The 27,918-nt window shown below is 41.0% G+C and overlaps 1 protein-coding gene across 1 annotated transcript in view; it reads right to left on the bottom strand.

Annotated features, from left to right (window-relative positions):
* The window catches only part of LOC111954131 (MAM domain-containing glycosylphosphatidylinositol anchor protein 2-like), a 199,244-nt gene that overhangs the window by 56,744 nt on the left and 114,582 nt on the right, over positions 1-27,918 (bottom strand). The window contains 2 exon segments of the mRNA XM_070435729.1: positions 2,338-2,515; positions 14,945-15,093. Of these exon segments, the coding sequence (XP_070291830.1) occupies positions 2,338-2,515; positions 14,945-15,093 (327 nt within the window).

The raw sequence follows: 27,918 nt of genomic DNA, 5'->3' as shown, positions 1-27,918 counted from the left end.
TGCAACAAACACTCAAACTAGACAGTTTTACCTCAATCTCCTCATTCAAAGACTCATGGACAATCTTACTGACAGTTGTGGCTGCTTTGAGTGATGTAATGTTGTCTCTACCTTCTTGTCCTTTGTGATGTTGTCTGTGCCCAATAATGTTTGTACCATGTTTTGTGCTGCTGCCATGTTGTGTTGCTACCATGTTGTTGTCATGTTGTGTTGTTACCATGCTGTGTTGTCATGTGTTGCTGCCATGATATGTTGTCGTCTTAGGTCTCTCTTTATGTAGTGTTGTGTTGCCTCTCTTGTCGTGATGTGTGTTTTGTCCTATATTTTAATTACATTTATTTTTAGGCCTTTTGCCTTTTGGTAGGCCCTCAATGTAAATAAGAATTTGTTCTTAACTTACTTGCCTAGTTACATAAAGGTAAAATAAAAACAATAACAGCACATTCAGTTGACCGTGGACAGCTCTAGCATGGCAGAAATTTGACGAACTGACTTGTTGGAAAGGTGGCATCCTATGACGGTGCCACGTCGAAAGTCACTGCAGTAAGGCCATTCTACTGCCAATGTTTGTCTATGGAGATTGCATGGCTGTGTGCTCGATTGTATACACCTGTCAGCAACGGGTGTGGCTGAAATAGACGAATTCACTAGTTTGAAAGGGTGTCCACATACTTTTGTATATATAGTGTAGATATGTACAAATAAAAAAGGCAGATGCTGAATATCCCTTTGAGCATGGTGAAGTTATTAATTAGGCTTCAGATGGTGTATCAATACACCCAGTCACTACAAAGATACAGATGTCCTTCCTAACTCAGCTGCCGGAAAGAAAAGAAACTGTTCAGGGATTTCACCATGAGGCCAATGGTGATTTTAAAACACTTACAGAGTTTAATAGTTGTGATGAGAACTGAGGATGGTTCAACAATATTGTAGCTACTCCACAATACTAACCTCAATGACAGAGTGAAAAGAAGAAGGCATGTGCAAAGTAAAATATTCCATAACATGCAACCTGTTTGCAACAAGGCACTTAAGTAAAACTGCAAAACATGTGTCGAAGAAATTAACATTTAGTCCTGAATACAAAGCGTTATGTTTGGGGCAAATCCAACACATCACTGAGTACCACTCTTCATATTTTCAAGCATGATGGTGTCTGTATCATGTTATGGGTATGTTTGTCATCGGCAAGGACTAGGGATTGTTTTTTGATAAATAGAAACGGAAGACAACTAAGTACAGGCAAAATCCTAGAGGAAAACCTGGTTCAGTCTGCATTCCAACAGACACTGGGAGACAAATTCCCCTTTCAGCAGAACAATAACCTAAAACACAAGGCCATATCTACACTGGAGTCTACAATGACGTTATCTACTTACAGTTTTGACTTAAATTGTCTTGAAAATCTAGGGCAAGACTTGAAAATGGCTTTCTAGCAATAATCAACAACCAAATTGACAGAGCTTGAAGAATTAAAAAAAAGAATAATGGGCAAATCTTGTACAATCCAGGTGTGCAAAGACTTGAGTGGATACTTTCTAAAGGCACTGTATGTGTTTTTGGCTCTCTGGGTTGGCATGCTAGCCAAGCTAGCTCCTGTAGCTTTTTCTTTTCTTTTCTGTCAACATTTTATTTTGCGTTAGCTAGCATAGATAGCCAAGCTAGCTCCTGTAGCTTTTTTTTTTTTTTCTGTCAACATTTTATTTTGCGTTAGCTAGCATAGATAGCCAAGCTAGCTCCTGTAGCTTTTTTTTTCTGTCAACATTTTATTTTGCGTTAGCTAGCATAGATAGCCAAGCTAGCATAGATAGCTTCACTCGCTGTCAACAATCTAAATGATTTTGTCAGATCAATAAGTATGCACTTTATTATCTATTAGGGCACTGGATGATCTAGTCAATATCATAATCATTGACTATCTTCCCTGACAACTGACCTCTCTGTTTGTTAGCAACCTGCCTCGTCTTCCTGTTGTTAACAACTGAACCGCTGTGTTCAGAGGTCTAGTTGTCATGACTACATCATCACAGGATCATCACAGGATGACAGACATACATAATGAAGGATGTTACCTTGTAGCTGTAGTTCAATTCCAGAGTAGGAGACCACTGACTTCATCCACACTTCACATTGAACAGTTTTCCTCATTTTCATACAATATACACCTGCTTGGGGTACTAGATTAAATTCTAGTATCTTTCCCAAAATGTCTAAGAAATTAGCAKGATTTCCAGAATTCTCCAACAAGGATATCTGTAAATCCTTGGAATTTTGGGGAAATTACAGGAATTTGTAACCCTAAACATACAGAGACCAATCCAATGGTCTACTCACCACTGTAGGTGATGATCCTGATGGTGGAGTCCCCCTCTCCGAAGCGTGTGATGGGGGTGAGGCGCACCTCGTAGGCCGCAGGCTTGATGAGCTCTGTCAGGTTGTGTGTGTTCAGCTCTCCCTTGGTGATGGTTCCATCCACGGGGATCTCCTGCTCCCACCACCTCTGGAGCCCCGTCTGGACGGGAGGACACATGACAACAGAGTTAGAATTACACACACACACAGTGTAAAGAACACTATGAGACTCCCACATTCCGGTGATTCAAACCAGTGTTGCCTTCATACACAGAGAAGAAAAGTGAGCACAGGTTGAATCAGATTGAATTGGAATGAGTCTCGTGTCATGAATGTAGTCTACACATCTCTACAAGGAAGGGGGCATGACCAGTAGTGATGCATTCTCAAGACTCCTTGAGTTTTCCTTCTCATCCTTATCAACAGCCTCTTATCAAACATGGTCATCTTTGAAGTTTCCCTCTAACCACGGTCCACATGTTTCTCTATGCATCGCATCACACAGACCGGGCCCCTGCCTTAAAAGAGACTAACCGTAAACAGAATTTTCCATCACATCTTTAGACGTTGCTCTCCCGTGAACCYGCTTTCAGGTGATGATCTAATTTAAGTCATCCTCACACGGCWACTGCTATTCATGCCTGGTGATACAATGGCAATGTGGCTTTGAACCAGCGTGGAATTCAAAGAGGCAAGTGATGCATTCCACATCCATTGGGAACCATGAAAGGGCTTGAGCATGAGAGAGAATAAGGGAAAAGAGGGATGTATTTTCTTCTAGAGGATCAGTTAGGATAGCAGAGACCTGGAAAAGAGAATGGTAACAGCTCCTGCATCACAAATAGTCACCATATGCCATTGCGAATGTGTGTTGCCAGGATAGAGAGGAAGGGAGAGCGAGACTAGAGGGAGAGAGAGAAGCAATGGATGAGTTTGTAAGGATGTGCAGTGTGTGTGTGTGTGTGTGTGCGTGCATTTGTGGGTGTGTTTGGTAGGCCAGTGCCAATTAAGTAATTAACCAGTGTGAGTCTGCTGTGTAATTACCAACTAAGAGTTAGGTTCACAGGTAAATAGCTCTGGTTTTGTCTGTTATTTATAATTGTAGACAGGCTGTAACAGTTTGCCCCAACCCTTTTAATTTCCACTGTACCACAGAGTCCAAAAGGCACCTCTGCTAATTTGCATGAATTGCAAGGGTTTGGAGATGAGTTTGATGAAGTGTGTCTGTGTGTGTGTGTGTGTGCATGAATGTGCGTCCATGTGTGTGTGTGCATACAATATGAGTGCATGCGAGTATCCATGCATGTGTGTGTGCGTGAATGATGAAGTTTGTACAATGCTGTTCGGGGCAGATGGAGGCCTTAAATGCCAATCTTGGCTCCAGAACCACTTTGCCTCAAACTCTGACTGAACAAATGGAAGCTGATGACTCCATCTTTCCACCATCAGGGAACAGAATTGTCTTTTAAATAGTTAATTAAATCTATAATTGCTCATTACAGAAGCCTTTTACTATTTTAATGTGATTTGCAACAGTGCGTCTCTGTTCAACTTCTTTAGGTTTGGTACTTCTGTTTTATTCTCCCATTATTGTTTGTTTGACTTGATGCAATTATCATTTTCTGCGTGTAACTCATTACCTTTCACTCCTAGTGTTTCTTCACAGGGAGTCAGACAGAGGCAGAGTGCCATATCACATCTAAATTCACTTGATTGCAGCAACAGTTTGTGGGATTTTTATGGTACCTTTAAGAACCAGAGAAGTTGATCAAAGAGACGGGTGCAGAGTGAAACGCAGGACTAATCAAAGTGGCTTTCAACATTAGGAGAGAGAGAACGAGAGAGAAGAGGGAGAGAGAGAGTTAGATAGAGGAGGAGGGAGAGAGAGAGACAGAGACAGAAAGAGAGGGGGGAGGGGGAGACAGAGAGAGATTGATTGGCTGCATGTAATTAGTCTGCTGCTATTGATCTGTGCTGCTCCTCGCCCCGCTCACTGATCCAACACTGACTGACAGATCAATTGACGGAGGAGGAGGCGCAAGAGAGCGAGAGAGACAGAAATAGAAGAGGAAGAAGGAAGAGGCTGTCATTGCTTCATTGCAGCGAAGGAGGGAAAGAAAGAGAGAAAGAGAGAGAGAGTAAAAAGGATAAGGCTGTCATTGCAGCGTGAGGATGCTTCAGGAGGGAAGAAGGGTGGAACAAGAGAGAGAAACAGAAGGCGAGAGACATAGAGAGTAGAAAGAAAGGCTGCCTTGTCTTTGCAGTGGGCTGACATGGAAGTAGAGTGTTCAGAAGTGAAGCTCACAGACAGACAGCAGCCATGACTGCCAAGGTGCGCCGTGATCCTGCTCTGTGCTTCTCCTCGCTCCTATACGCTCCTTCCTTTCAACTAGGGCCTCACACTCTCTTTCCTCGGCCCAACCGGCCTGTTCTACCCGTCCGCCTGTCTGTCCGTCTGTCTTTCACACCAGGCCCCAGACAATAACAGAGAGCCATTATAGAGGCATAAAACCCACTAGGCCTCAGTATTAATTCAAAAGCAACTGCGAAGGGGTAATGATTATGTGGGAATGGAGGGGGAACATAACAGAACAGGCGTAGTGTTAGCTGCTCTGCTCATGGCTATAAATAGCAGATAGAGGAGTGGAGGAGCGGTCCATGTGCCAACGCTTTCATTACTGCACCACTGTCTCAGCTCACTCCTCCCAGCATCCTACCGGGGGTATCTAAACATTTATTTATTTATGAAGGAGGGAAACACTCCTCCTCCTTCCTCCCTCTCACTCACTCTCACTCTCCCTCTCTTGTTCCCTCTCTCCTCCTTACTCATTCATGTTCCATCGCTCTCTCAATCGCAAAGAGCGATGAAAACAGAGTGCTCATTGCGAAGGAAGAAAAGTGGAAAAGAAAAAGGGTCAAGATTCAATCATTTCTTGGCAGATGAAACATGAAGGAGAGGCTCACCTTCAAGGTAAATGTTACCGATGGGCCCCCTCTTAACTCCCCTAAAGCATAATACCTCCTGTATCTAAGACAACAGCAGGTAGGGAGGCCTGGGACACACAGCCTAGTTGAGATGCACTCCACTACCTTGGGAGGAAAAAAAGTGTAAAGGAAAATGAATTCTCGCAAACAACGATTTTCTGCTTGCCAGGTAGGAAATAAAAAACAAAAGCGAGCAAACAGGCGGGACTATTTCCTTGCCTTTTCTTTTTCTCTCCAAACAACAGCAAAATAGATTATAATGTTAATGTGATTGCTGAATTACTGTGGGCCCATTTTAGCACCGGCACAGAATTAATCTGTGAAATTGTGAAAAGGACCAGTTRAATTCCAGCGMAGGGAGAGTAAATGCGTCTTCCTGGCAAGCTCTCGAAAACCAGCCTGCCTGGCAAGCAGGAAGCCGGCGTACCATTGGCTCCCGCGGCGAATGAACGAATCACATGAATGCAACCAAATTCATTAACAAACAAGCCGACTGAAATTGTTGACAGAAAAATCCTTGAGGTACAGAAACAAGCCCGGTTTTAATGGGTTTTTCAAGCGTAAATTCCGGACGGGGTGTAGTAGGAAACAAATATGGAATTATATAATTTATCGGAAAAACAGAGTATAACTACAGCTCCTAGACTCGGTATTAGACTCACTCAATGTGAGGACGTCAGTTCAGAAGGCTTAACTGTCGCCTGTAATGCAGTAGCTCTGAATAAGAGCTTCCACTTAACCAATAAAGCCTAACAAATACTACAGCATATTTCCCTGTAATAGTTGGGGTTAATGTGATCAAAACTGCCATGATCAACATTCTCAGACCATCAACAGACAGACAGAATCATGCAGAGACCTACAGTAGCGTACGTTTCTACATTATATTTCTGTAGGTTGTGAAAGTCAAATATAAAAAAGAGAAGAAATTGTGATCAGAAAAAAAAGAGAAAGGAGGGATCAGTGGTAGTGGGAAGGAGAGAGAGATTGACAACCATAAATCAATGCTGACTGCCTGTCATCTGAAGCCTTCATCTGCAGGTAAACAGGACCAATGGCTGCCACTCCTTTAAACACATGGTGCTCTCTCTCCACTGGGCCGATGGAGCTGTCCAAGGAGAACAATAACAAGCAAGCAATGCATAGAATATGGGTTGGGAGTATCTACAGAGCCTCTATGTCCCTGACTGGTTATTCTGATATTCCCTCTATCATGTTACTTTTCTGTCATATGTAAAGGCCTTTCTACATCCAGGGTTAGGGTTAGGATGCACACGCACACACCTACCTGTCGTATGCCGAGGCGGTAGGCCACAATGCGGTCCACGGCGTTGGGATTCATCTGGGTCCACTGCAGTTTGAAGCCGTAGACTGTAGGTCGGTTCTGCCACAGAGGACTGTACGTGTCGTAGTAGAACTCTGGGGGATACGCCTTCCCTGTAAACAAAAAACAATATTTAGGACTAATTCATCTTTGTTTTTTGCATTTTCCATTTTTGTTCAGCTTTACCTGTGGCATCGAGGGAGTAAGGGAACCAACCCATACGTATCAGAGATACTGGATCAAGATAAATAAGGTCACATACTGCACAATATTTGCGATTTATTTTGGGTTACCAAAATGCAAATATGTCATGTTGAGTATTATTCCACAAAATGGCTGCAAGGCATCAACCAGAAGAGTTGCCTCCAGCAGCCCTGTATTTACCACAGTTTGATGAGGAGTCAGGTGTGTGAGTTCTTTTTTACAGAAGTCTGTCAATCTTTCTCAGGTATTTTGTCAATAAAGCTGTTTGATTTGATCGCCAGCCACATGGCCAACTGTGTTATTGTCAGGACAGAAAACGACTGTGTGTTCAGTACGGTGTTCTGAAGTGGGCTGCTTGACATATTACATTTGTACAGAAGAGACGGAGAGCCAACAAAAATAGATTTCTCACAGGTCAAAGTAAACACACTAATAGTTTAAAAAAAAATAGCATTCAAGAGGAGACTCTCTAAAGACAGTATAACATTCTTCTCGCTGAGACCAAAACAGGAAGCGGTTCATACAGTTGTATCTGTTGAAATTCAGTCTACTGAAGCACAACAAAAAAGGGGAGGATTTCTAATAGCGATAGTCAAGACAGAGCCTAATGCTAACTCAAATAAAGCGATGCAGTGATCTGACAATATGAAGTTGAGACAGAGCAACTTGCTGATCTCTCCTGCAGCAAAGTCTATTAGAGCTGCCATGGCGGTTTATGTCATCGATGACTTATTAAGACTCTCTATGCAGACTCCCAGACACATTTAATGATCCCCAGAGTTAAGGGTTTAGTCTCGCAGGCTTGGGAGGGTCAACCTATCAGTACTCAGTCTGAAGAGTGTGAACCAAATCAGTGGAGTTTATCCCCACAGGCTGGGAAGTGTCAACCAAACAGACCACAGCTCCATCAGGTGTCTGCCTGCCAGAAGGGCCATCATAGTGGAAAGAATTAAGGGACTGGGTCACTTTTTAAAAGAGAACAAAGGGTAAAAAGTTCACTGGGCAAATTTCTGTCTCACAACATCATGGCTTTAAGACTAGTGTTAGGAACATAAGCACTTCGGTACACCCACGATAAAATGAGCAAAATACAGTATGCGAACGTAATCATTATCATTTGATTTGATTTGTTGTCTTCTTCTGTATCCAACCCTTTCCGTTTGGTTCAAATGAGCGAAGCTGTTGTTTGATTTAGTTTAGAGACAGCAGGGGTTCAAACTGTACAGTGGAACCCAGTTCCTACATTTGAATATAAAAATGGATTTTATCAAACAAACCTATGCTACATTTTATCTCTGGGACCCTCAGGATGACAAATCAGAGCAAGATTACTGAATGTAAGTACATTACTTACCTTCAGAGGTGARTGTATCAAACCAGATGCCGTGATAAAAGTTTTTTGTTGTTGTGCACTCTCCTCAAACAATAGCATGGTAGTTTTTCACTGTAATAGCTACTGTAAATTGGACAGTGCAGTTAGATTAGCAAGAATGTAAGTGTTCTGCCCATATAAGACATGTCTATGTCCTGGAAAGTTTGCTGTTACTTMCAACGTCATTCTAGTCACATTAGCGCACAKTAGCAACAACCATCCCGGTATATGGACACCGATCCCGTAAATGCTTAAGAGGTTAAACGTTTTTGACCTTTATTTTAGAAGGAAGCCCGATTGAGACCAAGGTCTCTTTTGCAAGGGAGCCCTATAACATAACATAACTCAACAAATCTGACTTAGCATCCAAACAATCAATTCAGAGGTTAAGCCTCTACGTTTACAATCAATCAATTCAGTTTCTGAAGATAGGACTTCTAAAACCCATCAACAAAATACTGATAAAAAAGGTTGTATACCGCTTTGGGCGTAAATCAAGATTGACTGTTTCTTTCAGCCACTCACCAGTTTGATCAATTCTCATAATCACCTAAGATAATAAGTCACAATCTCTCCTGAACGTGTTTTGTCCTGAGTCCTATAGACAATAAATCAGGTTAATGAAGCTTTGCATTTGTTTGGACAGCCGAGTAAAGACCACAAGCCTATACATGGATAAAGCTGTTTAAAATACAATATTCTAATCCACACCAAAAAAAAACGCTCATTCATCAACAAGATAATATAATTTCCATAGAACAAGAGGAAGAAACCCAATAGCGCTAGAGCTGAACAATATCTTGGGGAATGTGTTTTGGTATCTTTACCATAGAAACCTGTTTGGATACAGGAAGTGTATACTAATGGATTTAAATGTGCTATTTATCATGCTCTTTGTATCACAGTTTAGAATGAGTTTAGAATCCAGTCAACCATGTTTTCACAAGTCATGAGATGCAAAAACAATTCATGGATTCCTAACCATCTCTTCTGTTCAGGGAAGTATATGCTGTTTTGAGAATGTATTCCCAAAATTAGCATGCACTTGAGATATGTAACTAACATCGCATAACTGTATCCTACAGTAGTCATCTTTCCAGTAAAAACAATTGTAGAGAAAATATCAAGAACTGAACTGAATACAATACGATTATACCTGGCAGTTGTGAGCTGAGCCCATGCTGGGAAATGTTACAGAAACTCCCAGGGACAAGTCACTCTCTTTGTCTATGTTTCTGTCTCTCTCTGTCTCTCTGTCTCTCTCTTTCTTTTTCTCTCTCTCTTTCTCGTCTCGCCAATTTAATTCCTCTGTTATTCTTTTTATGTTTTGTAGACATGTGACTTTCAAAGGTCATACACTTGTCACAGAAAACCACTCCTGAAAGGACATCCTGTATATTAATGTAATATGAAAAGTCAGCGTTGATCTGAGGGTCGAAAAACCTGTTTCTGTACACAGGTTTTGGGGAAGAAAACAATAGCTCTTCTCCATCTCCCCATGTTGCTTTCTCTCACCCCCGCCCATCTCTCTTTCTCTCTCTCTCTCTATTTCTCTCTCTCTACATATCTCTCTCTCCCTCGCTCTCTCTACAATTGAAATAGACTGGAGCACGGAGTGCGACCAACCACAAAGCAAGCAAGGTCAAGCAACGCAAATGAAACAAAACCAAATGATTTTAATTACTAGAGGTCTATTTAGCTTTCAATAGATTACATGCATGACTGGTATGTAATGAATGCAAGCGTTTTCCCAAAGTACATCATTTGTTGTGCATTATCAAGCTACTACATGATGGAACACCGTAGTAAACAATGGACTACTACAACTAGCTACGAATCGCTTATACCGACCTGCCACCACCACTACCCATTTGATTTAAATGGATTATAAACATAATTCGATTTATTTAGAATCTGTCCAGCAGCCGTATGCTAGTCTGTCTTTACCTCCCTCGCGTAGACACAGATGTAGGCTGTATTGTAGCTGAGGCTTCATATAAACACACAACCTGCTCCAGTCACAAGGTTCATAAAGCAGCTAGATGTAGGCTAATGACCACGTTAAATGAATAGCAATTTGGATCTATGAGTAAAACGATAAATTCAGTTCTTATGCCAATTGGCATAAAATGTATTTTAATATTCATTGAAACCAAAAGAAATAGAAAAAGTGACAAAACTAAATTATGTTAAACCCAAACTTCAGCAACGCGTGAAGAACAAAAGCCTGTTCTGGAGTGAAATATTCCCAGTGTTTGCACTGGTGGCAACAAACACCCAATGACATATTTGTTTTCCAGTGGCTTAACTGTACCCTAGCCTGGGTTTGGAGAAGGGTTCAAAGAACAGAGTTGCTCAAAGAAACACATACGAATCTGTTTCCCTCATGAGACTCAAACTCTGCTCCCCAAACATCACAGTGCTTTTGTCAAACAAATATGTCTCGACATAGAACATTATAATGTTCCAGTCTGGCTTCTGATTACCAAGGGAAATGGAGATGGATGTATTATTAATATCAACCGAGCTATGTTACAATTTCACTATTGTTATAATAACGGTTGAAGTAAAGACATATTTAGCTTAATCGTCACATTATCTTTTTCTTTTTACATATAGTAATGGCACTACGCTGCTTATACATATGCCTTTCAGGCTATCATAAAGGATTACACGTCACATGACTTTATATAACCTATACAGTATGCTTCTGTCCTTCAGGGCGGACAGATTCCTATATAACTGATCGATAGATAACACTAGTCATATGCTCCCTGTTGGTTTCTACAGCACATCGTGTCACTCATCATCGGCTATCCATCACTGTCAGACAGCCACACACTCAAAAATAATGGTTCTAGTATAGTACCAGATAGGGGTTTGTAACCATAGCAGAACCTATTTTGGTGCTATGTAGAACCATTTTTGAAGATTATACAGATGTAGGATCTCAATTTGATCCCTCGTTTGTTGCTGAGAATGTTCCTGTACAGCAGGAAATGCAAACGTGTAGTGTAGTCGAGGTTGACCAAGGCAGTCCCGCTTTAAATGGCGTTCAGCTTATAAAGGCTTCCTAAAGCCTTCATAAGCACTACATACGTGTGTTACAAAGCATCTATAACAGTATGYCATGCTTTATAAAGGGTTCATAAATGTGGCATAACTGTGTGACATAATCACCCATGTCAAATGTGACATAACCCACTCTGTCGAATATGATAKGAACATGTGCTTTATCAAGGGTGACATGTTGTGCTGAAGGATGGCACACGCTCTAAAGTGAAGTCATGTTTGTCGCATTACTCCTAATCTCGCGGAAGGTCTGGTGGACCAACACATCAAACTTGGCCTTCATTAGTCAGGATTAGGTTTAAAATANGTGTGTGTGTGTGTGTGTGTGCGTGCATTTGTGGGTGTGTTTGGTAGGCCAGTGCCAATTAAGTAATTAACCAGTGTGAGTCTGCTGTGTAATTACCAACTAAGAGTTAGGTTCACAGGTAAATAGCTCTGGTTTTGTCTGTTATTTATAATTGTAGACAGGCTGTAACAGTTTGCCCCAACCCTTTTAATTTCCACTGTACCACAGAGTCCAAAAGGCACCTCTGCTAATTTGCATGAATTGCAAGGGTTTGGAGATGAGTTTGATGAAGTGTGTCTGTGTGTGTGTGTGTGTGCATGAATGTGCGTCCATGTGTGTGTGTGCATACAATATGAGTGCATGCGAGTATCCATGCATGTGTGTGTGCGTGAATGATGAAGTTTGTACAATGCTGTTCGGGGCAGATGGAGGCCTTAAATGCCAATCTTGGCTCCAGAACCACTTTGCCTCAAACTCTGACTGAACAAATGGAAGCTGATGACTCCATCTTTCCACCATCAGGGAACAGAATTGTCTTTTAAATAGTTAATTAAATCTATAATTGCTCATTACAGAAGCCTTTTACTATTTTAATGTGATTTGCAACAGTGCGTCTCTGTTCAACTTCTTTAGGTTTGGTACTTCTGTTTTATTCTCCCATTATTGTTTGTTTGACTTGATGCAATTATCATTTTCTGCGTGTAACTCATTACCTTTCACTCCTAGTGTTTCTTCACAGGGAGTCAGACAGAGGCAGAGTGCCATATCACATCTAAATTCACTTGATTGCAGCAACAGTTTGTGGGATTTTTATGGTACCTTTAAGAACCAGAGAAGTTGATCAAAGAGACGGGTGCAGAGTGAAACGCAGGACTAATCAAAGTGGCTTTCAACATTAGGAGAGAGAGAACGAGAGAGAAGAGGGAGAGAGAGAGTTAGATAGAGGAGGAGGGAGAGAGAGAGACAGAGACAGAAAGAGAGGGGGGAGGGGGAGACAGAGAGAGATTGATTGGCTGCATGTAATTAGTCTGCTGCTATTGATCTGTGCTGCTCCTCGCCCCGCTCACTGATCCAACACTGACTGACAGATCAATTGACGGAGGAGGAGGCGCAAGAGAGCGAGAGAGACAGAAATAGAAGAGGAAGAAGGAAGAGGCTGTCATTGCTTCATTGCAGCGAAGGAGGGAAAGAAAGAGAGAAAGAGAGAGAGAGTAAAAAGGATAAGGCTGTCATTGCAGCGTGAGGATGCTTCAGGAGGGAAGAAGGGTGGAACAAGAGAGAGAAACAGAAGGCGAGAGACATAGAGAGTAGAAAGAAAGGCTGCCTTGTCTTTGCAGTGGGCTGACATGGAAGTAGAGTGTTCAGAAGTGAAGCTCACAGACAGACAGCAGCCATGACTGCCAAGGTGCGCCGTGATCCTGCTCTGTGCTTCTCCTCGCTCCTATACGCTCCTTCCTTTCAACTAGGGCCTCACACTCTCTTTCCTCGGCCCAACCGGCCTGTTCTACCCGTCCGCCTGTCTGTCCGTCTGTCTTTCACACCAGGCCCCAGACAATAACAGAGAGCCATTATAGAGGCATAAAACCCACTAGGCCTCAGTATTAATTCAAAAGCAACTGCGAAGGGGTAATGATTATGTGGGAATGGAGGGGGAACATAACAGAACAGGCGTAGTGTTAGCTGCTCTGCTCATGGCTATAAATAGCAGATAGAGGAGTGGAGGAGCGGTCCATGTGCCAACGCTTTCATTACTGCACCACTGTCTCAGCTCACTCCTCCCAGCATCCTACCGGGGGTATCTAAACATTTATTTATTTATGAAGGAGGGAAACACTCCTCCTCCTTCCTCCCTCTCACTCACTCTCACTCTCCCTCTCTTGTTCCCTCTCTCCTCCTTACTCATTCATGTTCCATCGCTCTCTCAATCGCAAAGAGCGATGAAAACAGAGTGCTCATTGCGAAGGAAGAAAAGTGGAAAAGAAAAAGGGTCAAGATTCAATCATTTCTTGGCAGATGAAACATGAAGGAGAGGCTCACCTTCAAGGTAAATGTTACCGATGGGCCCCCTCTTAACTCCCCTAAAGCATAATACCTCCTGTATCTAAGACAACAGCAGGTAGGGAGGCCTGGGACACACAGCCTAGTTGAGATGCACTCCACTACCTTGGGAGGAAAAAAAGTGTAAAGGAAAATGAATTCTCGCAAACAACGATTTTCTGCTTGCCAGGTAGGAAATAAAAAACAAAAGCGAGCAAACAGGCGGGACTATTTCCTTGCCTTTTCTTTTTCTCTCCAAACAACAGCAAAATAGATTATAATGTTAATGTGATTGCTGAATTACTGTGGGCCCATTTTAGCACCGGCACAGAATTAATCTGTGAAATTGTGAAAAGGACCAGTTRAATTCCAGCGMAGGGAGAGTAAATGCGTCTTCCTGGCAAGCTCTCGAAAACCAGCCTGCCTGGCAAGCAGGAAGCCGGCGTACCATTGGCTCCCGCGGCGAATGAACGAATCACATGAATGCAACCAAATTCATTAACAAACAAGCCGACTGAAATTGTTGACAGAAAAATCCTTGAGGTACAGAAACAAGCCCGGTTTTAATGGGTTTTTCAAGCGTAAATTCCGGACGGGGTGTAGTAGGAAACAAATATGGAATTATATAATTTATCGGAAAAACAGAGTATAACTACAGCTCCTAGACTCGGTATTAGACTCACTCAATGTGAGGACGTCAGTTCAGAAGGCTTAACTGTCGCCTGTAATGCAGTAGCTCTGAATAAGAGCTTCCACTTAACCAATAAAGCCTAACAAATACTACAGCATATTTCCCTGTAATAGTTGGGGTTAATGTGATCAAAACTGCCATGATCAACATTCTCAGACCATCAACAGACAGACAGAATCATGCAGAGACCTACAGTAGCGTACGTTTCTACATTATATTTCTGTAGGTTGTGAAAGTCAAATATAAAAAAGAGAAGAAATTGTGATCAGAAAAAAAAGAGAAAGGAGGGATCAGTGGTAGTGGGAAGGAGAGAGAGATTGACAACCATAAATCAATGCTGACTGCCTGTCATCTGAAGCCTTCATCTGCAGGTAAACAGGACCAATGGCTGCCACTCCTTTAAACACATGGTGCTCTCTCTCCACTGGGCCGATGGAGCTGTCCAAGGAGAACAATAACAAGCAAGCAATGCATAGAATATGGGTTGGGAGTATCTACAGAGCCTCTATGTCCCTGACTGGTTATTCTGATATTCCCTCTATCATGTTACTTTTCTGTCATATGTAAAGGCCTTTCTACATCCAGGGTTAGGGTTAGGATGCACACGCACACACCTACCTGTCGTATGCCGAGGCGGTAGGCCACAATGCGGTCCACGGCGTTGGGATTCATCTGGGTCCACTGCAGTTTGAAGCCGTAGACTGTAGGTCGGTTCTGCCACAGAGGACTGTACGTGTCGTAGTAGAACTCTGGGGGATACGCCTTCCCTGTAAACAAAAAACAATATTTAGGACTAATTCATCTTTGTTTTTTGCATTTTCCATTTTTGTTCAGCTTTACCTGTGGCATCGAGGGAGTAAGGGAACCAACCCATACGTATCAGAGATACTGGATCAAGATAAATAAGGTCACATACTGCACAATATTTGCGATTTATTTTGGGTTACCAAAATGCAAATATGTCATGTTGAGTATTATTCCACAAAATGGCTGCAAGGCATCAACCAGAAGAGTTGCCTCCAGCAGCCCTGTATTTACCACAGTTTGATGAGGAGTCAGGTGTGTGAGTTCTTTTTTACAGAAGTCTGTCAATCTTTCTCAGGTATTTTGTCAATAAAGCTGTTTGATTTGATCGCCAGCCACATGGCCAACTGTGTTATTGTCAGGACAGAAAACGACTGTGTGTTCAGTACGGTGTTCTGAAGTGGGCTGCTTGACATATTACATTTGTACAGAAGAGACGGAGAGCCAACAAAAATAGATTTCTCACAGGTCAAAGTAAACACACTAATAGTTTAAAAAAAAATAGCATTCAAGAGGAGACTCTCTAAAGACAGTATAACATTCTTCTCGCTGAGACCAAAACAGGAAGCGGTTCATACAGTTGTATCTGTTGAAATTCAGTCTACTGAAGCACAACAAAAAAGGGGAGGATTTCTAATAGCGATAGTCAAGACAGAGCCTAATGCTAACTCAAATAAAGCGATGCAGTGATCTGACAATATGAAGTTGAGACAGAGCAACTTGCTGATCTCTCCTGCAGCAAAGTCTATTAGAGCTGCCATGGCGGTTTATGTCATCGATGACTTATTAAGACTCTCTATGCAGACTCCCAGACACATTTAATGATCCCCAGAGTTAAGGGTTTAGTCTCGCAGGCTTGGGAGGGTCAACCTATCAGTACTCAGTCTGAAGAGTGTGAACCAAATCAGTGGAGTTTATCCCCACAGGCTGGGAAGTGTCAACCAAACAGACCACAGCTCCATCAGGTGTCTGCCTGCCAGAAGGGCCATCATAGTGGAAAGAATTAAGGGACTGGGTCACTTTTTAAAAGAGAACAAAGGGTAAAAAGTTCACTGGGCAAATTTCTGTCTCACAACATCATGGCTTTAAGACTAGTGTTAGGAACATAAGCACTTCGGTACACCCACGATAAAATGAGCAAAATACAGTATGCGAACGTAATCATTATCATTTGATTTGATTTGTTGTCTTCTTCTGTATCCAACCCTTTCCGTTTGGTTCAAATGAGCGAAGCTGTTGTTTGATTTAGTTTAGAGACAGCAGGGGTTCAAACTGTACAGTGGAACCCAGTTCCTACATTTGAATATAAAAATGGATTTTATCAAACAAACCTATGCTACATTTTATCTCTGGGACCCTCAGGATGACAAATCAGAGCAAGATTACTGAATGTAAGTACATTACTTACCTTCAGAGGTGARTGTATCAAACCAGATGCCGTGATAAAAGTTTTTTGTTGTTGTGCACTCTCCTCAAACAATAGCATGGTAGTTTTTCACTGTAATAGCTACTGTAAATTGGACAGTGCAGTTAGATTAGCAAGAATGTAAGTGTTCTGCCCATATAAGACATGTCTATGTCCTGGAAAGTTTGCTGTTACTTMCAACGTCATTCTAGTCACATTAGCGCACAKTAGCAACAACCATCCCGGTATATGGACACCGATCCCGTAAATGCTTAAGAGGTTAAACGTTTTTGACCTTTATTTTAGAAGGAAGCCCGATTGAGACCAAGGTCTCTTTTGCAAGGGAGCCCTATAACATAACATAACTCAACAAATCTGACTTAGCATCCAAACAATCAATTCAGAGGTTAAGCCTCTACGTTTACAATCAATCAATTCAGTTTCTGAAGATAGGACTTCTAAAACCCATCAACAAAATACTGATAAAAAAGGTTGTATACCGCTTTGGGCGTAAATCAAGATTGACTGTTTCTTTCAGCCACTCACCAGTTTGATCAATTCTCATAATCACCTAAGATAATAAGTCACAATCTCTCCTGAACGTGTTTTGTCCTGAGTCCTATAGACAATAAATCAGGTTAATGAAGCTTTGCATTTGTTTGGACAGCCGAGTAAAGACCACAAGCCTATACATGGATAAAGCTGTTTAAAATACAATATTCTAATCCACACCAAAAAAAAACGCTCATTCATCAACAAGATAATATAATTTCCATAGAACAAGAGGAAGAAACCCAATAGCGCTAGAGCTGAACAATATCTTGGGGAATGTGTTTTGGTATCTTTACCATAGAAACCTGTTTGGATACAGGAAGTGTATACTAATGGATTTAAATGTGCTATTTATCATGCTCTTTGTATCACAGTTTAGAATGAGTTTAGAATCCAGTCAACCATGTTTTCACAAGTCATGAGATGCAAAAACAATTCATGGATTCCTAACCATCTCTTCTGTTCAGGGAAGTATATGCTGTTTTGAGAATGTATTCCCAAAATTAGCATGCACTTGAGATATGTAACTAACATCGCATAACTGTATCCTACAGTAGTCATCTTTCCAGTAAAAACAATTGTAGAGAAAATATCAAGAACTGAACTGAATACAATACGATTATACCTGGCAGTTGTGAGCTGAGCCCATGCTGGGAAATGTTACAGAAACTCCCAGGGACAAGTCACTCTCTTTGTCTATGTTTCTGTCTCTCTCTGTCTCTCTGTCTCTCTCTTTCTTTTTCTCTCTCTCTTTCTCGTCTCGCCAATTTAATTCCTCTGTTATTCTTTTTATGTTTTGTAGACATGTGACTTTCAAAGGTCATACACTTGTCACAGAAAACCACTCCTGAAAGGACATCCTGTATATTAATGTAATATGAAAAGTCAGCGTTGATCTGAGGGTCGAAAAACCTGTTTCTGTACACAGGTTTTGGGGAAGAAAACAATAGCTCTTCTCCATCTCCCCATGTTGCTTTCTCTCACCCCCGCCCATCTCTCTTTCTCTCTCTCTCTCTATTTCTCTCTCTCTACATATCTCTCTCTCCCTCGCTCTCTCTACAATTGAAATAGACTGGAGCACGGAGTGCGACCAACCACAAAGCAAGCAAGGTCAAGCAACGCAAATGAAACAAAACCAAATGATTTTAATTACTAGAGGTCTATTTAGCTTTCAATAGATTACATGCATGACTGGTATGTAATGAATGCAAGCGTTTTCCCAAAGTACATCATTTGTTGTGCATTATCAAGCTACTACATGATGGAACACCGTAGTAAACAATGGACTACTACAACTAGCTACGAATCGCTTATACCGACCTGCCACCACCACTACCCATTTGATTTAAATGGATTATAAACATAATTCGATTTATTTAGAATCTGTCCAGCAGCCGTATGCTAGTCTGTCTTTACCTCCCTCGCGTAGACACAGATGTAGGCTGTATTGTAGCTGAGGCTTCATATAAACACACAACCTGCTCCAGTCACAAGGTTCATAAAGCAGCTAGATGTAGGCTAATGACCACGTTAAATGAATAGCAATTTGGATCTATGAGTAAAACGATAAATTCAGTTCTTATGCCAATTGGCATAAAATGTATTTTAATATTCATTGAAACCAAAAGAAATAGAAAAAGTGACAAAACTAAATTATGTTAAACCCAAACTTCAGCAACGCGTGAAGAACAAAAGCCTGTTCTGGAGTGAAATATTCCCAGTGTTTGCACTGGTGGCAACAAACACCCAATGACATATTTGTTTTCCAGTGGCTTAACTGTACCCTAGCCTGGGTTTGGAGAAGGGTTCAAAGAACAGAGTTGCTCAAAGAAACACATACGAATCTGTTTCCCTCATGAGACTCAAACTCTGCTCCCCAAACATCACAGTGCTTTTGTCAAACAAATATGTCTCGACATAGAACATTATAATGTTCCAGTCTGGCTTCTGATTACCAAGGGAAATGGAGATGGATGTATTATTAATATCAACCGAGCTATGTTACAATTTCACTATTGTTATAATAACGGTTGAAGTAAAGACATATTTAGCTTAATCGTCACATTATCTTTTTCTTTTTACATATAGTAATGGCACTACGCTGCTTATACATATGCCTTTCAGGCTATCATAAAGGATTACACGTCACATGACTTTATATAACCTATACAGTATGCTTCTGTCCTTCAGGGCGGACAGATTCCTATATAACTGATCGATAGATAACACTAGTCATATGCTCCCTGTTGGTTTCTACAGCACATCGTGTCACTCATCATCGGCTATCCATCACTGTCAGACAGCCACACACTCAAAAATAATGGTTCTAGTATAGTACCAGATAGGGGTTTGTAACCATAGCAGAACCTATTTTGGTGCTATGTAGAACCATTTTTGAAGATTATACAGATGTAGGATCTCAATTTGATCCCTCGTTTGTTGCTGAGAATGTTCCTGTACAGCAGGAAATGCAAACGTGTAGTGTAGTCGAGGTTGACCAAGGCAGTCCCGCTTTAAATGGCGTTCAGCTTATAAAGGCTTCCTAAAGCCTTCATAAGCACTACATACGTGTGTTACAAAGCATCTATAACAGTATGYCATGCTTTATAAAGGGTTCATAAATGTGGCATAACTGTGTGACATAATCACCCATGTCAAATGTGACATAACCCACTCTGTCGAATATGATAKGAACATGTGCTTTATCAAGGGTGACATGTTGTGCTGAAGGATGGCACACGCTCTAAAGTGAAGTCATGTTTGTCGCATTACTCCTAATCTCGCGGAAGGTCTGGTGGACCAACACATCAAACTTGGCCTTCATTAGTCAGGATTAGGTTTAAAATATAATTTTAAGAAGATAAATTGTGGAAATGGGCAGGGTTTTGACATAATTATGACTTTGACGCTGCGTTAACAAGTGATGACCAGGGGGAACGTTTTTGCTAGCRGAGGACATAACCTGATTACAAATACTTTACTCAGTAAGGTCCCTCCGATATAATTCTATGGTCACTCCCACTAAAGCCAACATTAAATGGTTGATATCCCAGACTTATATGTGCTGTGTGCGCAATAACTCCCAATATAAGTAAATTGAAAGTGGTTTTCTTCTGGAACCAACTTACATGTTCTTAAGTACACAAACAACACACACAAATGAAAGCTTTGCAGGTCCATCAACCTTTTTAAATACCGCTCACACCTTACAGTAACCTGTGGATCATGAGAGAACCTTCATAAATTAGCAGAACGTTAATAACCTATTTATTGACACTATGCCGTATCCTGTAATACTTCATTTGAAGTGAGACACCTTCGGTCATTCATAACACATCCATAAAGACTCTATATCGCATGACACTGTATTTACTTTAAAGTCACACACCTTCGGTCATTCATAACACATCCATAAAGGCTGAATGATGTAAATGCAAATGTATTAACACTTAGATAATGATCAATAACAGCTAAAACAAATAAACATGAACGATATGTTCAAACCATACTTTTTTTTTTTTTTTTTACACTACAAATACAATACGTTTCAAAATGTCCAGCAACGTATTTACATTGGACATTACACAGGGCTGTGAATAGTGTGGCTTGTCCATGAGCTGGCAGACGAATGGTTATTGCCTCTCTGCCTGCTGGATGTAGGGCATGTTAGTTCCAACCTTTAAAAGTAACAACAAAGAAAGTTAGTAGGTCTGTTATGAAATGCCTTTGTCTCACCATCTGGATAAGGTCTGTGCTGCGCCAGAAATACTCTAAATGGGGAGATGGGAAACTCCATTTGATTCATATTATTATATTCTCTTTCATTTACAAATCGCATGACGTTCCTATGAGACGTGGCTGTATTTAGGGTGATTTTTTATTTAGCTGAGCCTCCTAGCTAGCAGATTTCTTTGTCACAGAAATTATTTGAAATAACCATGGAATCTAACTCAACACTTAACTACTACAAATTAATTTTAATTACAATAAATAAATGTTAGCTTACTCATTTTTTTGCAGTCCAGTGGCACCACAAGCGTGCATTTGANTTTGCAGTCCAGTGGCACCACAAGCGTGCATTTGAATTGTGAACTCATCACATGTGCACTTACTGTGCTACAGAAACACCAAACACTGCTAACCAAACAACAGTGCAGGGCATGCACACTGAATTAAAGGGCAACTACACGCAAAACATGTAAGTTTCTTAGATTTTTCCCAGAACTCAAAAGTCATCCCCTGAGGTGGTTTTAAACCTCTTAGGGCTAGGGGGCAGTGTTCGGAGTTAAGATGAATGACGTGCCCAAAGTAAACTGCCTGTTACTCAGGCCCAGATATGCATATAATTGGAAGCATTGGATAGAAAATACTATGAAGTTTCTAAAACTGTTACAATAATGTCTGTGAGTATAACCTGAGGAAAATCCATCCGGAAAATGTTATTTTGAGGTCACAGTCCATTTCAATGCTTGTCTATGGGACATAAAAATAAATAGCTCCCAGATTGCAGTTTCTATGGCTTCCACTAGATGTCAACAGTCTTTAGAAGGGGTTTCAGGCTTGTTTCTTGAAAAATGACCGAGTAGTTGTAGTTTTTCTCTCATTAGAAATGTAGTCTTGTTGCGCGTGTGAATGAGGTGAGCACTCTTTGTTATTTATTATCCCTATTGAACATACTATTCTCTGTCTTAAATTTAATCATTTATTTAGATATTAGAGTACCTGAGGATTAATTAGAAACATCGTTTGACTGGTTTGGACGAACTTTACTGGTAACTTCTTGGATTTGTTTGTATGCATGTTGAAAGAGTGGATTACTGAACCAAGCTCGCCAAATAAACTGACATTTTTGGGATATAAAGAAGGACTTTATCGAACAAAACAACCATTTGTTGTGTAGCTGGGACCCTAGGGATTGCAAACAGAGGAAGATCTTCAGAAGGTAAGCGATTTATTTTATCGCTATTTGGGATTTTGTGACGCCTGTGCTAGTTTGGAAAAGTATTTTGGTGTGGGGCGCTGTCCTCAGATAATCGCATGGTATGCTTTCTCCGTAAAGCCGTTTTGACATCTGACAACTCGGTTGGATTAACAAGAAGTTAAGCTTTTAAACGATGTAAGACACTTGTATTTTCATGGATGTTTAATATTACGATTTTGTCATTTGAATTTGGCGTGCTCCAGCTTCACCGGATATTGGTCGATTTTGATCCCGGTACACAGAAAATCAAATGTTGTTTTTCTATTTAAAAAAGTGTGGGAAAACTGGGGGAAAACCTCCCTGTAATGGGTGCGTGCTGGTGGCAGGGAAGTAAGGTGCAGGAGAGTGAACTTGGTATAAATGGAGCAGTTGAATAAATGCTAAAAAAAACTCAGAAAACCAAAATATACAAAAATAATATACAAGGGTACAAAACCCGTCGCACCAGAACATGACACCAGAACATGACACCAGAACATGACTTGCACAAAACATACAACAAACAATCACCGACAAAGACATGAGGAGAAACAGAGGGTTAAATACACAACATGTAATTGATGAGACAAAACCAATGGAAAATGAAAAATGGATCAGCGATGGCTAGAAGGTTGGTGACGTCGACCGCCGAACACCGCCCGAACAAGGAGAGGGACCGACTTCGGGGGAAGTCGTTACACTCCCAAAATTGGGGGAAATGTGAAACCTGGGAAAACTAAACAGAGAAAACAGAGAATTTTTTTTTAGGAAAGTTGAGGTCAGGTCCAATATTGGCTATACACCCAAGAGGGAAGAAGTTGGACCATCCTAGAAATGTTTTAGATCAGTGGTGACCTGTCATTCAAGGCTTTGAGCCCCACCTGTTTAGATAAAAATAATAATTAAAAAAGAAGTTGGCCTGTTTTGCATGTTATTTTGGCATTAATTAGTGATACATATCAGTTTGCAAACAATATATATTTTAGCGTAGGCGTTGGTAATCTTCTCTAGTTGCACCGTGATTGGCTCAGTGTTCTGTCACTCATGGGAACACTACGTCACCGCATAATCTACAGAGAGAGCTAGGCAGTTCAAGGACCCTTGGGTGCTGCCATAGAGTTACATTAGAAGTGCCCATCCAAGAAGGCTCAAGGTCATTGGCCACAGATATCGCGTTATATCTACCGTAGCTTTGATTAGAATGATCATGTCAACATCATACTTTTAAAATCTTAGCTAGCAAGTTAGCTAGCTAGACAAGCAGTCATCGTCATGACAAGCAGAATCGCATGGACAATCAACTGGCAAATCCTATTCAACCTTGTCATAATTATCGGGAAAAATTATAGATAAAACGTATCGGTGCTCATCGGCCATTGGATATAAACATTACACAACAAGTCAGAAGTTGCAAATTCAACAATGAGTGGTTTGGAAGGAATCAGTGGCTAACTACAAGCATTGCAAAGCAATCACTATTTTGCTTCCCCTGCCTGCTATAAGTCTGCGTATAAGGATTTTAAAAATCTGTCTGAAAGGGTCCAAGCTTAAAAAGATAAACATTCACACGCAACACCATGGGCCAGAAATGTTTGAATACATTGGTCATGTGTCAATCCAGCATGACTTCTGTTCAAAACAACTGGGAACTGGGAAATCTCCGACCTCTGACTTCATTGCATTCAAGACAACTGGGAACTCTGAAAAAAACGAGATCCAAATGGGAAAATATGTTTTGAACGGTCATCCAACTCGGAATTCCAAGTCGGGAACTCAGGCCTCTTTCTAGAGCTCTGACGTCATGATTCAACCTAATTTGTTTTCGAGTTCCCAGTTGTTGTAAAAGCAGCATAAATCCAGAGCATGCCAGACTTTGATGTCAAAGCTTGATGGGAAAAGTTTGTCCACAAGACGGACTGCAGCATCACCTTCCTGTTCAAGTGAGCACAGCACAACAACGGTGAGTCCAAAAAATATGTTGTGTATGCTGCTGCATAAATTATGTAATATGCCACGGATATATCTATACTGTAGCTAAGAAAGTAATACTAAGTGTATGTTGTGTAGTACGCTGTTAGTAGCCCACTACTGTTCTGACTTGGAGCTGCACATGTAGCCTATAGCCTGTTTTAGAGAAATGTCATCATCGAATATTGTAAAAGCTTTCATTGACTGCTTATATGCCCCCGGTATTTATTCCACGGTTCTGACTTGGTGTACAGGGAGAATACTGTAAGAACGGACTATGTTCTGAATTCTGTCGCTTTCCATTTCAAAAGTGCTGAACAAATAGTCATGTCTGCCATAGCTCGCTCATTAATGTCTTAATCGAAATTACGGCTTGCCTTTTAGCAACTCATTGTTCCCTTATGCCATAGTTTGTACGTCTCAATTGTTATATTGCTTATATTGGTCTCATTAGCTTTAGTATCTTATTCCAAATTTTAGGCAATGTTGGAATGATGCATTTCATGTTGTGCTTTCATTGTGAATTATAATTAGCCATGTTGCTTTTCTCTATGAGGAGGGGATACTTAAGTATAATGCCCGAGAAGCTGGGTGTTTGGAGGATTAACAGTATTGGCACGGGGTTGTTAAGTCGAGGCGGGCAAACCGTGCCAATCATATCCTCCAAACACCGGCTTCGAGGGGCATTATCACTTTTTAATACAACGGACGTTGCCAACATATTCCAATAATGATTGTGATATAACTTTCATAACAAAATTTATTTTGATTAATTATTCATACTATTCATCACTTCCACAAGCAGCTATAGTCCGACATACACAAATCTAGGGTTCTCTAAGACACGACAGTCGTCAGTCTTTTTGTTCTGTATCTATGGACGTGACCCAGTCGTTCCTTCTAAATGTTCCATTGCCATACTGGCTGGCAATGTTCTCATCCCTTGCTTGCTAGCTAGCCAACTACGGCTAACGTATGGTCACATCAAAAAGTGCAGCCAGCAATAACAGAAAAGTAGCTGCAGTTGCATTTGCTGAAGCTGATTTTCTAGTGACATTAATTTTGGACATCCATAACAATTTTTATTTTGTTTTTATTTTCAACCTTTATTTGAACCAGGTATGCATGAGAACAAGTCTCATTTACAATTGCGACCTGGCAAGATAAAGCAAAAAGCAGTTCGACACATACAACAGCACAGAGTTACACATGGAGTAAAACAAACATACAGTCAATAATACAGTAGAAAAATAAGTCTAATACAATGTGAAGCAAATGAGGTGAGATAAGGGAGGTAAAGGCAAAGAAATCACTTGGCAAAAGTAAAAAAATTAGCAAGTAAACACTGGAATGGGTAGATTGCAGTGGAAATGTGCAAAGTAGAGATAGAACATAATGGGTGCAAAGGAGCAAAATAAATTAAATACAGTAGGGGGAGAGGTAGTAGTTTGGGCTAAATTATAGATGGGCTATGTACAGGTGCAGTAATTCTGTGAGCTGCTCTGACAGCTGGTGCTAAAGCTAGTGAGGGAGATAAGTTTCCATTTCAGAGATTTTTGTAGTCGTTCCAGTCATTGGCAGCAGAGAACTGGAAGGAGAGGCGGCAAAGGAAGAATTGGTTTTGGGGGTGACCAGAAGAGATATACCTGCTGGAGGCGTGCTACAGTGGGTGCTGCTATGGTGACCAGCGAGCTGAGATAAAGGGGGGACTTTACCTAGCAGGGACTTGTAGATGACCCTGGAGCCAGTGGGTTTGGCGATGAGTATGAAGCGAGGGCCAGCCAACGAGAGCGTACAGGTCGCAGTGGTGGGTAGTATAGGGCTTTGGTGACAAAACGGATGGCACTGTGATAGACTGCATCCAATTTATTGAGTAGGGTATTGGAGGCTATTTTGTAAATGACATCGCCGAAGTCGAGGATCGATAGGATGGTCAGTTTTACAAGGTATGTTTGGCAGCATGAGTGCAAGGATGCTTTGTTGCGAAAATAGGAAGCCAATTCTAGATTTAACTTTGGATTGGAGATGTTTTGATGTGAGTCTGGAAGGAGAGTTTACAGTCTAACCAGACACCTAGATATTTGTAGTTGTCCACATATTCTAAGTCAGAACCTCCAGAGTAGTGATGTTGGACGGGCGGCAGGTGTGCAGGCAGCGATCGGTTGAAGAGCATGCATTTAGTTTGACTTGTATTTAAGAGCAATTGGAGGCCACGGAAGGAGAGTTGTATGGCATTGAAGCTCGTCTGGAGGTTAGTTAACAAAGTGTCCAAAGAAGGGCCAGAAGTATACAGAATGGTGTCGTCTGCGTAGAGGTGGATCAGAGACTCACCAGCAGCAAGAGCGACATCATTGATGTATACAGAGAAGAGAGTCGGTCCAAGAATTGAACCCTGTGGCACCAATGAGCTAATGATGCGTGATTTCGCCTGGCATAGAAAATGTGCTCACTTGTCAGGACACTGTTGTTCAGAGGAGCTAGCCAACAATACAGCTACAGTAAATTACTTCAAACTGAAGCCAAAAAGACTGCATTTCATTTACCTTTTTTCAATTGACCTTTTTTCGTATATATCCATAAAAATTATGCCAGCTGATTCATGATTTCGACTGGCTGAAAAAACGCTGCCTGTCTGTCTGTCTCATCCCGACTCCTGACACGTTCATTACTATTGGACAGCAGGAGATCGAATTTGAATATTGAAACAATGTTGCAAATGTCGGAGAGACAGACAGCAAGGTTTATACAAATCTCCACTGTTGAAAACGAAATGTTAGTGTAAAATAAATGTGAGAATGTCTAGATGCTTTTTATGGTGGAGATCAAGTTGATAAGTTGCCTGGCTGGGCTGATGAGACAGTGGATTGTGGAGTCAGATGGAACAGAGTAAATAGGCATTTTAACATCATAGATTTAGCCGGTGGCAATTTGTGGAATAGACACCGGCTGGAATGTGGTTTTAACCAATCAACATTCAGAATTAGACCCACCCGTTGTATAATATATAATGTTGTTGSGTCTGTAACCATGTTTGCCAGTGAAAGTTCAGTAATAGACCCATGTAATTCCAGTTGATATTGTGATGGTTGTTTTGTTTGAGCAATGCGCTGTCTGTGCGTCAGTATATGGCTATAAAAGTGGATCCTCGTGATTGTATTTTCCTTCCTATTTAGACCACATATGCCTAATAAAATACTTCAAATGCTGCGTCTCTGTCTCTCTCTCTCTCTCTCTCTCTCTCTCTGGTGACGTAAAGAAGAGTAACTTTAAGGCCTCAACATCTTGCTGAATTTATCTGAACTAACGTTTCTTTCTGAATTTCTGTTGGTGTCCATTTTGAAGGTGCTGAACGAAGGCCTACCTTGTCGCAACTCGTTTGCTTGCACTTGCTTATACTTAGTGCTCAGTGTTAATGATAAGAMCAAACATTTTGAATTTACTGAACATAATGTAATAATGTTTGTGTATGGCTCAAAAGTCAAAACTCATGTTGCCATTCGGTATTATTGAAGGAGAATGCGGTTCTTATCGAGTTACGCTAATCGAAAGGTTCTATAAAGAACCATAAAAAAGTGTTCTATATGACCCAAAAAGGTTTGTAACCATGGTGGAACCCTTTTTGTGCTACTGTAATAGATATTTTTTTGTACTGGTTCTTTATAGTAAAAAAATGAAATGTGAATTATGATTAGAATGAATGGACATGTTTTGTAGGGTTGATAAAAAAAATATTATCGCAAATAAGTCTGAAATTACGTGCAGCTTATTAGTGCAGCTTAAAGGCTTCATAAAGCCTTCATAAACACTACATAATGTGTCACAATCATCTATAACCATATGTCATGCTCTATAAGGGTATAAAGTGGCATAACTGTTAGACATAACCGCCATAGTCAAATGTGA

This window comes from Salvelinus sp. IW2-2015, linkage group LG28, assembly GCF_002910315.2.
Source record: "Salvelinus sp. IW2-2015 linkage group LG28, ASM291031v2, whole genome shotgun sequence".
Classification (NCBI taxonomy): domain Eukaryota; kingdom Metazoa; phylum Chordata; class Actinopteri; order Salmoniformes; family Salmonidae; genus Salvelinus; species Salvelinus sp. IW2-2015.
This window is presented reverse-complemented; position numbering and strand designations above follow the sequence as displayed.